General features: G+C 38.3%; 1 protein-coding gene across 1 annotated transcript in view; it reads left to right on the forward strand.

The window, feature by feature from the left end:
* tmx3b (thioredoxin related transmembrane protein 3b) overlaps window positions 1-13495 on the forward strand; it is a 46992-nt gene that overhangs the window by 19882 nt on the left and 13615 nt on the right. The window contains exons 10-13 of the mRNA XM_032552155.1: window positions 448-546; window positions 7367-7424; window positions 7658-7711; window positions 11339-11395. Of these exons, the coding sequence (XP_032408046.1) occupies window positions 448-546; window positions 7367-7424; window positions 7658-7711; window positions 11339-11395 (268 nt within the window). The remainder of the gene's footprint in view (window positions 1-447; window positions 547-7366; window positions 7425-7657; window positions 7712-11338; window positions 11396-13495) is intronic.

The raw sequence follows: 13495 nt of genomic DNA on the forward strand, positions 1-13495 counted from the left end.
AAGCAAAACTGATGAGAGAATCGGGACAGAATAGAAATTATTAATGTCAAATGGATAATTTAGTATTTTTGACAACCATTTATTTGATAAATAAAACATGTTTTGTTCATCCAGTATAACTGTTGACAATCCACCCTGAATAAAATATTCTCAACCTTGTTATTTTATCTGTTCACTTATATATCCGTCTATAGTGCCGTTTATGACCCAGACCACTTCAGACGCCTCTGATCTTTGTTTACGTGCCCTGTGTCTGTGAATGCTCAGACAGTGTCTCGCTCTTTACCCCCCGAAGAGGTTACATGTTGTAAACACTGTGATCTTCTGACAGTCCAGCCATCAATAGTTTTCTATGTTTTGCTTTTGATATCGACAGGTTGTGTGGTGAATCTCAATAAGCTGCTCTGTCCCCTTGTTTCTGAAAGATTCCCCCCTGTATGTTTGCAGAGTATGAGGACGGCAGCCTGTCGTCGTGGGTGAACAAGGAGCGCTTCCAGGGATACCTTCATATTGATGGCTTTACCTTGTATGAGCTTGGAGAAACAGGTAGTGCATTCCACTTGCAGCCTTATTTCATTTTCATCTTTTTTGATCTAAAGAATGTTATTTTGCAGCAAAGCATATTGTTCTCCAACATACACATGTAACCTTCCAAGAAATTTTCCAGCATAACCCCCAATTTTTTAAAGAAATATGTCACTGTTATACAAATAAATGCAAATTCTAACATTTACAGAGTTAAATTTGAGATGTATAGTGGCCATCCATTTCTGGTTTATCACATACATTTGTGACTTTTAAGGATATATTTGATTTGCAATTTTTAAAATTTGGTTCAGTATTTGTCAGGAAATTTTAGTGATTTTTATTTTTTTAACAATAATTCTGCATACATGTTTGAATTTATAGATAGTTTTCTGTAATCCATAGAGGATTAAAATTAAAATTTTATCATACCAAATCTGATTTCCGATTTTAATTAAAAAAAATTCTCGCTTCCTTTTCTGAAAAGACATGACATAAGATAGAAAATATTTTCCAAAACTGCATCTTACTACAATCATCCCTTCGGTGAATTGATTTGAATTTGAAGTCCAAGTAAATGTAACACTTATCACCCTACCCAAGGCCTAGCATCTTGTTTGACAATACTTTGAACAATGGAAATCCAAGGAGTGCATGGGTGAAAAGAAATCCAGATTTTCCAAAAATGAATCTTAAACAATCGCACAGCCTTAGCTCAAATATATGGTGTGGATCCCGAGCCACTTTGTATGCTGAAAGTAACTACAATTCAAGAAAACTAAAATAACTATCAATTTTAAAAGTTAAAACACCAAATATTCTTCAATATGCATTAATACACAGACTGGAAATCATTTTAGCACTATGGTAGAAGCCAGCATCAGCAGTCATCCTTGTCTCCTTTCTTGGTTACACACAGCCAAGGAGCATATGAGAACTTCTTCCTGGAAATGTGCTTTAGTTATATTTTGATAATATTTCTTTACCAGATGAAGCAGAGCTCAAATGTTTTACAGACTCATTTTAATGCTTTTCTGCTTTATATTTTGCGCTGTAGCTGTGGTTTTTTTTATTTTGTTCTTTCATGCATATAGCTCTTCTTTAATCTTTACGACCAAAGATGCTTTTAAACATTTCTAAACTGCATATTAAAACACAAGCATAAATCAAGCATGTCAGCAAAATGTTGTTATATAAAGAACGCCCTAATGTTTGACAGCCTCGCCTTCAAACGTGTCGCTTGCCATAGGGCAACTTTAAAATTAAAAGTCAAACATCTTCCATCAGAAGCTTGTTCTGCTTCAATTGTACTCGTGGATCTATTTTTTGCTCAGTCTTTATGCCCTCCAGAAACAGCCAGATTTGTTATTCTTGTTCAAAAACTCCTTTCCTTGTAAAGGTAATTTAAGCTCAAATGTGAAATGCAAACTGCCTCTTAAACAGCGGTACACTGATACTCTGTGCAGTGCCTCTCTAATATTAGACACAGTATTTTCTTCCTTTATAGGCTTTATACTTACAGCATTAGAGCAGCTGTGGTTTGCTGGATAAGGGGCTGGATTCCAACAAGGTGTGCAGTTTAATGCACGGATTTTCTATATGTTCATGTTTCCTAAGGCAAGAGAGTTAACCCTGATGTTTTCCCTAAAATACTTACTGGTGCAAAAATGTTAGAATAATCTGTACACTTCTCCAGTCGGCTTTCACTCCTTTACATTTTACTTCCATTAAACTGAAATTTCTCAGACTTTGTGAGCTCTTTTCTTTATTTTAACGGCACACAAATTCAAACTAAAAATATCCAGTACAGCATTGTCAACTTCACACGCAGAATGTTTAAGTGGAACTAGTAGTGCAATGCATTGTTTTGTTGGGTAACTTTTAAGTGACACCCAAACAAAACAGAGTAAACTCCCAGCTGTCTTTATGCTCTGATATTTGGAGAGATTAAGGTTTCTCACGCAGCTGCAGAAAGAAAGGTTGACCGAACCATGTCAGGGTGTGCATTTTTCAACAGCAGTAAGGCACACAGCTTGCTCTGCACTTAGCTAAATTTCTCACCTAAAACAACTTCAAACTAAATGTAAGCATCTCAGATATGGAAGAAAAATCAGCTTATGTCCAAATGCAGCAGGTTGTAGAATCCAATCATATATAGCATGATTGGATTCTGTATGTAGCATACAGTTCAGTCTCTAAAGGGGCGTCTCCACTAGAGCGGCTTTCACTGGTTCTGCCCCAGTCCAAATTAATCTCCATTTAGTTGCTGTATGCGGTTCTTCCCCGTTTTCGTACTTTTTTCAGGAGTAGTACAAGCCGTGCCAGCCAGCAGACTGAATTCAATGATTGTCTTATTTATGTCACTGCAAACTCTATACAACAACATCTCAACCACCAAAGTGGGCTGGCGGACACGTTGTCTACTATCATAAAGCTGCACAGCATGGAGAAGTGTAATTACGAATTTAATCTTGAGCACCGCCATGAGCACACGTGTCAACTTTTGGAATGGAATGACCGTGTTTCGCTACCCTGCAAGCAACATGACTCTGAAAAGAGAATGGGCAGAAATGAAAAAGCGAGAACTGCATTTCTAGTCAGCGATCTGTTGGACGGAGCAGTCAGAACTACATAATATTAATTAGTTGTGTTGTGCAGTTATTTCTTTGTTTTGAATTTTTCTTTTTAAATAAAGTTCATGTGTGGATTTTGGTTTACATCTGTTGACCTCATTACCTAAATCTAAAACCTTGAGGTTCTCCATTGCTGAGTGTTGCTGCAAACCTCATTAGAATGTTGACCAAGGCTGCTGCACGCTGACAGCCGCCCAAATTCCTGCCTAAATTCACGCCCACAATGCAGAGGAACAAACTGTACTGTTTTGGCTGTAATTAATCAACTGTGGTAGAACCAAACCAGACAATAACCAGTTAGAAGGAGACATGATGATGGAGAAGTGGTTTAAGTCCGGAGACATGGGATTGCCACTGGTTGCGGGATCTCATCTCCATTTCTCTCTGCATTGGGATCTCCTCCAGTGTTGAAAATTCTTGTTTTTCCATCATGGAGAAAACACCGTCCCACTTCCTCCATCATAAGCAGTTTTGCATTTTTAAAGAAGATTTGGCAAGTTATTTATGGGTGTAACCCCTGTACACAACTCTATTCAACCTGCATATGTGGCGCCATTTTGAAGAGAGAATAAACAGGCTTTCCACTGGTAAAAGGTTAATTATGTAGAAGCACTGTAAGCATTGTAACAACAACAAAATCAACCAAACACAAACCTTACTACTTTACTCCTCTCTGTGTAAGTGAATACTGTTTGATTCTATTTAGGCTACTTCATGTTGCTTTCTTTCTCCTTTTAGCCAGACTTCCTGCTTTTTAAACCTTAGCAATAATGCCTTAATTGGATAAACAATGTGTGACTGTTCAAGAATTTGCAGTTTTAATTCATGTAAATGCTTGAAGGAAGTTTATAAAAAAGAAGAAAGTTGGCAGAAGCCCTGTTGCTGGAGTCTTTTCAACCAAATATCACATTTCATGCACTGCAGCTCAGTGGAGCTGCTGGGATGACATTTTATGCTTAAAAAATCCCCCCCTCCATCCCACACATCATAAGTCATACTGACACAGAACTCTGTACCCACATCTAAATACTGGTGTGACCCAAAAAAAATCAATGAAGAGCCTGAAACTGTAATTTAGGTTTATTTAACTGCGAGGATTTAAAGGACAGAGAGGCAGACAGGGAGATGAATTGGGTGCATATTGAAAGCAGAATATGTTTGGCGATATTAAAAAGCACTTCTCCTTTTATATTGTCGTGCACGGGAATATTGGAAGGTTATTCTTCAGAAGCGGAGACAACCGCAATAACAACACAGGAGAACCAGAAAACATTTGTCATCTTGCACATACCAATTTTTGTGTCCTCTCGTTTTTCTACATTTATCACATGAATATCACGCTTGCTACATATTTATACTGGATTTAAGGCGCAAACTGTTAGTCTTCAGCTGGGTAAACAATACAGTCACTAAACCAGTGGATTATAAAACTGAGCTGGCTATAGTTTCTGAAAATGCTCTGGCAAATTTACAGAAAACGATGCGAGGTCTCAGTTGGATGCATTAAATTAGATTCTGTCGCCAAGCGGGTCTTTAAGCTTGTAGCAGACGATCTTTTAACTTGATGGACTTGAACATTTATAAGTTATTCAGAAATTCTCTCTGATGAAGCATGATTTCATTCTCATCCTGAACCTTTTGATGTGAGCGATGATCAGAGCTTTGGCATTAAGAATCCAAAACATCTTGACCCACGTGACATGGTAATCAAGCCTTAATAATGGAAGAGCTCGAATTGATTCTCGTTTTTAGATATGGGCCTGTAGAAAACAACCTTGAGTTTTATATTTCACTGTGTTTGCTCTCCATCTCTGGGTCACAAATAACACCAAACATGCAGAGAGACTTGATAGCAGGGAGTAGCAAGCTGAAAAACTGGTGAGTAATAATAAATCTCTGAATCTGATTTTTGTAGAGGCATGTTTCGCATTAAACACCAAACTTCTGAAGCAGGTCCTAAGCTCATGCGAACTGTTGATAAAGTGAAAAAGCAACAAAAAACATTTTGGCTTGTCTCTCCTGATGTCCAATTAATGCAGCATTTGATGAAATCTGAGTCAATTGGAGATGAAGATGAAAACATGAATAAAGCTTTGGTCAGTTTAGAGTATGATGAAGGCTAAATAGTTGGGTTTCATATACAAAGGTTTTGGCTGTAATTGATCTTTTTCTACCCCATATTTATGCTTATATTCGTACCCCTCACATACTTTGGTTTAAAGTTTTAATTATTCAACCAAGAATTAAATTATTTTATTTATATGGTGCTGATTTACAACACATCATCTCAAGGCACTTTACACAAAAGAAATTCAGTTCAGTCCAATCATGCATACATGCCAATTGATCCTAGTTGAGCTTAGAATATACAGAGCTGAGCTGGTGATTTTATCTGAGAATCTGAAAAATGTAATGAACTTGTTTTGCATAAACCTATCTTAATACAGTATGTGTAAAAGCATAATAAGCCCCCTTTAAAAAATCCTCAGTTATATTTACTTACATAAGAAAAACAAAAACAATGACGCATAAGAAGTGTTAGATTTTTGCTGGCTTACTCGAAAACAAATGGTAAATTACTAATAGTAACAGTAATGTCAACTGAAATGAAGTGAACAACTCCAAGCACAAAGTTCTTTGGTGAAATTAATGTTTCCATGTGAGTAATTTTCCATTACAGCTACATAATCCTGCAGTGATGACCGTAGTAATCATGCTCCTTAGCTGGTCGTATTATTGCGCCGTAACTATAATTGTTATCCCTGCAGAAGAAAGAGAGACATTTTACAATTTTTGCAACATTTGGACCTGTAATTTGCAGTGAAAACCTGCTTAATGAGCTGCAAGCTTGTCTAACGACGTTGTTACCACACAGAACAATATAAGCCAGAAGAAGGTACGTGAACATATGAGAAGTTTAGAAGATAAATATTGGGGTGTTTGGGTTTCCTTTATGAAGCATGATAAAATAATCATATTCAGATCGCTGGTTAATATTAACATAGACGAGAATACATTGTTCCTGTTTGGCCTAACAGGAAGTGTATCCCAAATTTAAAAAAAACAAAAAAACTGCACTGATGTTTCAAAATCCCAGTACTCTATTAGACAAACCGCTGATGAATTACTTTTCTATGCATATTAGCTCAGTGTACCTTCTTAAGTTCTCAAATCCTTGCTGGCATTAATTATGCACATTCCCGCTTGAGAAACTCCCATGAAGACAGGCGCTCTGCAGTTGGAAGAAATGCACACAAACTAAGCCATATATTAAGATTTCCTCTCTGCAATGCAAGTATTTATCTCTTCTCCTAACTCCAGGCTGTCCACTTTCTCTACATAACCTTTCTGCATCAGTGACCAGCAGGGGGCAGGCTGCCTCTCTCATCTACATTTCAAGGGGCTTCCAGCCTCAAACCGTAGCAGCTTAAATAGGAGACCTTTTTAAGTTGTGTAAGAGTTTGTTTTTTTGTTTTTTTAAGTAGACCTATTTGTCATTTCATGGGTTTTGGTTTTGAATGGCACCTAAATAGCTCTGCTACCAACTGAGCACTTGTTTCCTGCACAACGAAGCAGAAAGCTGAAGTTAGTTTAATGTTTGAGTGATTAATGGGTAAATCACCCTCCATGCCTCTTCTTTTCTTTTCCCTATTGAGCGCTGCTGAAGCATCTCTCATGCAGCTCCTACAGTTTGGAAAAGTCTGGAATTTAAATATTTTCTCAGATCTGAATTAATATGGAAGCTAAAAAATTTGTCCGTCCGTCCATTTATATATCTAACTTTCCCTCCGTCCATCTGTTTGTCCCTCCTTTCATTCGTTTGTTCGTTTTTCTGTTCATCCATCCATTAATGACCAGGTTCATGTGCTTTGGTTTCACATGATTCCAGTGTACAAATATTTAATATGCGTCCACAGATCTGACTATTCATACACCCGTGCATCTGTACATTCATTCACACTTCCACCCATAAAGTCTGTAATATCTGTTGTAAAGTTCCTATGCATTATTATTTCAGTTGTACTTATTGAATATTGTCTCTAAATATCAAAGGACTTCAGAGATTTCCTTTAGGATAAAGAAGTAATTTTGATACAAAAGTTGTATAAGAAGCCTCCTGCCAGTGTCTAACTGGTCTCAAATTGTCTCCTTCTTTTCTTTATTCTGTGACTTAAAAAAAAAAAGTAATCAATGTCTTCCTGCCACAGGTAAATTGGTGGCAGTTGCGATCATCGACGAGAAAGACCCCACAGAGCAGAGCGGCAGGTAAAGAGAAGACAGAAATTAAAAAGTTGTGCCCGTAATAAACAAATGGCTCTCCACACCCTCCACCATAGCGGCATTTTGTTGTGTGGCTTTCGAATAGAGATAAGACTGACTGTTATTGTTTGGAGCTGCCCACAAATTGCAGCCAGCGGCTATAAATAAATAAAAAATAAGAAAAAAAGGGATGGGCTCTGACTTATGTGGCTTTTCACTCTCTTCTCATTTGCTTTTAGATTAAAGACCTTGATGCAGCGGGTGGCGAAGGAATACAGAGAACAGTTTAACAGGTGAGGCACGGAGACACGATGAGGTCAGAGATGAAAATCCAATTTATACATTTATTTCAGGATGGCGTACTCGCTGGGGAAATGCTGCCAGTCTATTCAGCAGCAAGTTTATGCCGTTGTCAGGGCACGTCTATTTTCCTTTTCTTTTTTTTGTAGCGGTTCAGTAGAAAGGTAATTATGTGAAATGTCAGCTTCCAAATATAGGTGTTCTTTTCAGCTGTCAATCACAACCACCGCTCAGCCTTTATTAATGCATAATTTTCTGTTTTCCTGCGCAATAACAACTCTGTACCGGGGTGTTTATGTTGCGTGCTGCGCTGCTCGACCTGTTCTCATGCTGGAACGCTGCTCTGTAACAAGGCAAATAAAAACAAAGCAGTGTATAATTTCAGGAGAAGCTATTTTTGCTCCAAGAGGATGGGAAAAAAAGGAAGCAGATTTTAACAAAGGGCTGTCAAATGAAAGCGTGTTGATTGTGCGCAGTGGGTTAACTTAAAGCACAGCTGGTGGGTCATCCTCCAGCTGAAGGATTCTGGTTAAAGCAGGAATGTACTGTGCTGAAGTGGCTGCTGCATTTGAATAAAGATGTCCTCCTCAAACCGCTGTGATCAAAGCGCTTCTCCCTCTCCAGGCATTCCCATTAGGGCTGATTGAATTACTCAGATCCCTATCATCAATTATACCACTATCTGCCACACTACCTTCCGCTGTTTCTTCGTTTTTTTCCTTTCCCCAAAGATGTCTGAATTTGAGTTCCCCCCCACTGAGATCAGACCCGCCTGCAGGGTTTTGACACACCTAAACGGAGCTTGTAATTACTAGTCGATAGCTGCAGTGTCGCCCCCGGTGGTAGGTGGAGGTAGCACACGGAGAGAAGAGATCACAGGAGAGTGCTGACATTTGAATGAGCTGATGCCGTTTGATGCAGCGCTGTGGTATTCAGCTCACCCACCATTTGTGGCGTTCGTGTGCGTGGGCAAACAGGATTCTCGTCAGTCGGTGGGCATGAATGTGCTGGAATTGAGCACATGTTGCTTTGTCTTGGTTTTGATCTGCCAGTTGGAGCTGAAAATAAAATAAGCTTTATCACAAAGTCTCACAAACTGAGACCTCTGAGCTTTAATTTCTATCCATAAAGGATTTTGGAATCTCATAATTCCTCATTTAAAGCCCACGAGAGTCCGGGTAAGCATACTTCTAGACCCAATGTTTAGTTTTATACTTTATAATGTTCACATTATCCAAGAATGGATTTTTTTTTAGGAGTTCTATGGCATTGTTTTGGTTTTAGATCCCATAAGTATGCAACGCTGGTTTTTCAGTTCACTCTACTCTGCTCATTTAGCAGTTTTTAGTGGTAAAAAAAGAAAAAAAAACTTTTCAAATCCAGCCCAAAACATCAAAGTAAAGGAGCAGAAAGAAGTGTGCTTTTAGCATACCAGGAATGAGGTTTTCCACAGTACCAGAAAATAGAAGGAGTATTGGGCTTGAAGGGATTTAAAAGAAACTTCAGTGGTGCAGCTTGATATTTTTTTCTTTTAAAATAAATTCTTTTGCCAATTTTAATCTAATAATACCAAAGTTCATTATGAAGTCAGTGCAGATATTTTTGCAGGAACTTGAAAATTAAAATTGCTACACCTGCAAGGGGATGGATAGCTGCATGGATGGATTAATTATTGTTTATTGGATGGATGGTTGCAACAATAATGCATGATTTGGATGGATGGATAGAGAAATAAATGAGTTAATAAATGAATGGAGGGATTGATAAATAACACCAAAACAAATATATTTCCTTGAATTTATAAGCCCCCTCAATCCAATGCTGTTCTCCTTCTGTTCGCCTTTGTTTCATCCACACTGTGCAATAGCGGCGCAGTGAAGCGACCGTGTCCTTTCAAATGGTTCTCCAGTCGGAGAAATGACGTGTAACACGACGGCCTCTGTTTTCCAACATGGCTGATTCCACCATGACGCTTCTCTGCACATTGGTTGATTTAGTTCAAGAACAAAGGCATGACAATATAACCTCCACCAAACATCTAATAGGAGCTACAGTGTGGTTGTGAGATAAAGTGTGTCTTCAACACATTCAGTTTGATTTGGTTCAAATTCAATTTGAATTATAGAGATGAAGTCCAAACTGTCTTTTTCCTTATAGAGCTTGAGTTTAGTGTTAAAAATACAAAAAGACCAATTGGATTTTGATAAAAAATTGAAAGTAAAACCTCAAATTACAGACAATTCCAACCTGGACTGAATTATTCTATACTGATTAGGAAGACTTTAGGATGTAGCTTTGAATGCATTAAAAAGTTCAGCTATTTGCAAAAGCAGTAAATAGTCTTATTTTCCCCTCAAGTATTATTAAAAACCTGCTTCATTTTGTGTTTTGTTTATGTATTTGACAGCCATATAAGATTTCCAAGCAGGTTTTGTTGGTAGACCTTTGAATTTTCAAGTTTGAAATCAACTTAAGTTTATATATTTGACACAGGAATTTGGATGAAAATGGAGCAGAGAACATCAAACATTTCTTTCTATTTTTGAGATGCTGTAATGTGTATATTGTCATTTATTTAAAGTCAATATTCTTTTATTTAAATCTGCTTGACTGGTGTTCGCTTAATTAGAAATATACTTGGTAAACCTGCCCTTGTAAAACTACAAGTGTGGGAGTGTTTAATTAAACTTATATTGTATTCTTAGCAGCCTGCTTAATGGCTCAAGGCATGTCTGTGGGAAGATTAGAAGGCATAGGGACCAAATCTAAAAAATAAATTAAGAGGCAAAATTTGAATAATAATAATAATAAAAAAAAAGATTATAGCTTTTGCAAGTCACATTTTCAGTGCTGCATTTCCTCACTTCTCTTGTCGCTCTTAGAGGTGTAAATCATTTTCTACCTAATTCAGATCCGTATCTCACTCTGCTGCTGTTTCCAGCGCGGGCTTTTACTTTATGATGAGTTTTATTCCCAGTCCGGTTTGCTATTGTCAGTACGATTACCTCAAACATTGACTGAAGGTTTTCTTTTTTTTTTTCTTTCTTTCGTTGCCTCCACAAAATTTATTATATTGTTCAGTCTTAATAATCATGCCATTCACATAAGCACATGCGGTACTGCTTAGCACCCTGGGGACAATCCTCCTATATGTAGCAATGATTCAAAATGAATATAATGTATATGTGCGGGCCGTCGCAATCAGTCATTCGGCGAAAGTCGCTGGTTTCTATGGCCCTCCCCATCCCTTCCCTCATCTGCTTGCAATGTGTTCTTCTCAGACATAGTGCAGTACAATGAGGTACAAATTGAATTCCTCCTCCTTCCTTATCATTTAGATAAATAACCCAAGACTTTTCTGTGGCGAAGGAGATGAGGAGAAGCATAGGGATGGCGCAGGATGGAGCTTTGGGGATATTTTTTTTTCATCGCCTCCCACAGTGACAAAAGCGTTCTTATGTTTTCAGCAGCGGGGACATCATATTACTTTTAACCAAGTTTTCTATTTGTGTGATATTGTGCATTGAAGATACTGTCCCAGTTTGTGCTAACAATATACAGCCCACAGAGACGGGAGATAGAGTTCATTTTACTCTCTCTTATTTTTCTTGCATCTCCAGAGACTTCCAGTTTGGCCACATGGATGGGAACGACTACATTAATGGCCTCATTATGGGGTGAGTGTCTCTCTCCTCGTGTCACTTCTTCTCTTTCAGCCTCACCTTACCTTCTGTCAGCCACTTATCTAGGTCTGCAGTGGCTTGTAATGCCGGCCTTTGCCATTAAGGATTCTGTCTTCAGGAGAAGTCAATTACACCGAAATGCTGTCATTTTTACTTGTGCTGCTTCTCGGACCTTCAGTCACCATGGCCCAAAAAACACAAAACATTCACAAGCTGCTGCAGATTTGCATGTGAGAAGGCCGCGTAGACCTACTTGAGCAATTTTTACAAATGGCGATCATTTTACCATCTTCACTAAGGTATCCCTAAATAAAATTCAGTGCAATAAATGTCCTCAACGGCCTTATAGTAGTTTTTCTGTGTACAAATTTGGTTGTTCTGTGAAGGCCTAAGATGCGTGTTAGAGAATATCAGCAGGTCAGCAAGTGCATGAATGCATAAAGATATTGCAGGCGGGTCAGTGAAAAGTTGTGAAAAAGATTAAAGCAGACAAATATAAAAGCTTTGAACACCTCTCAGAGCTTTGTTCAGTCCATCATGAAAAGTGAAAGTGTGGAACAACAGCAAAGACGTCCAGCTAAACTGACGGGTCAGATAAGGAGAGGATTGGTGAGAAAAGCAGCCAAGTAGTTTACGGTAACCCTTTAGGTGGCGCAGAGACCCACCGCTCTGGTTAAAGAATCTGTCGAGGGGACAAGTATTAGTTGTTTGTTTCACCAATCTGTCCCTTATGGGAAGTAGTCCTGTTTCCATATTGTAACAGGCCATATAGAGAACACTACAAACGTGTGGAAGGAGTTTTTGTCAGATGAGATTAAGATGAAACTTTTTGTTGGCCTTACTAGACAGGAAATATTTTTTATGGAGTTGTTTTTTTTGCAAAGGAGCTTTTGGCTTCACTTTCAGGTCAGGGTGACCTGGTCCCTTCCTTTCCCTTAGCCATGACTTGGAAAGAATGCCGTTTGGACAGATAAGAACAACAACCCTTAATTTAATTGTTATTAATTAATTGTTATTTGGCACGTCTGCAACAGAGCAGATGTTGATATCCAAGAGGTCCCAAATTATTTCTGCGAAATTCCAATACACATTCACTATAAACAATGCCAGACATTCCTATGTAAATTAAGGGTAGTAATGCCATTGGTCAAAACCTTCCAATACACACCAGTAGAGTTGAAACCATATAAAAAGTGATGTCAGAAACCAGTTTCAAAGCCTTTTCACAATCAAAAGTGGATGAAAATATTTATCTGTAGATGTGCCATTTGGTTAGGATGGTTTGGTTCCCAAACACATGCAGATATAATTGCAGTGCTCTTCACAGGGCTGGTCAATTTTTTCAGAGGTGTCACAGTAAAGGGATCTGAATCGAAATGGACAACAAGATAAAAAAAAAATAATAATAATTTCCCTGCTAAATCCAAATTAACTACATTGATTGTGTTGTTGTAATGTGACAAAATTAGAAAATGTTGAAGGTGGGTTTTGTCGGGCTCCGTATTAATGGATTGAATCTATAGAGGTCTTATATTTAATGTTTTTGCCTCATAGTGCAGCAGTAATGATGAAGGACGATCCGGCTGGAGCAGCTTTGTTCCCATTCTGGGGCCGACTGTTAGGGTGTCATGCTCTGAGAGACCCTCCATCTGACATGCCACACTTTTTAATTAGACTCAATACCACAAGTGTTGCAGACCAGCAGGGCTGCAGCGGCCGCTTGTCTGTTTGTGTCAAGTAACTTCTAGTGCCTCGTTATGTGTGTCTGGTTAATTTAGTGTGAGAGCCTGCATGCGTAATGGGTCTGCTGCAGGATGTTATTTTAATTTGAGCATGTTATTGTTTGTCGGAGAGAGATTATAGCAGCCATACTCTTCTAAGTCCTGTCTAATTAAGTCAGCGATTCAGCAGTAGGCTGCAGATTCTAAATGTGACCAAATACAGCTGACAGAGTTCTAAATTTAAACAGGAAGTGAATATATCTAGGATTAAAAGGTGTTTTTTAGTGTTTCTAGTTCTGCATGAGAACATGCAGAATGCAGGATTTCATTGGCTCTGAATGTGGCTGCGGCAGTGCAAGATTAATTGCCCTCT

Source organism: Xiphophorus hellerii, chromosome 21, assembly GCF_003331165.1.
Source record: "Xiphophorus hellerii strain 12219 chromosome 21, Xiphophorus_hellerii-4.1, whole genome shotgun sequence".
Lineage (NCBI taxonomy): Eukaryota > Metazoa > Chordata > Actinopteri > Cyprinodontiformes > Poeciliidae > Xiphophorus > Xiphophorus hellerii.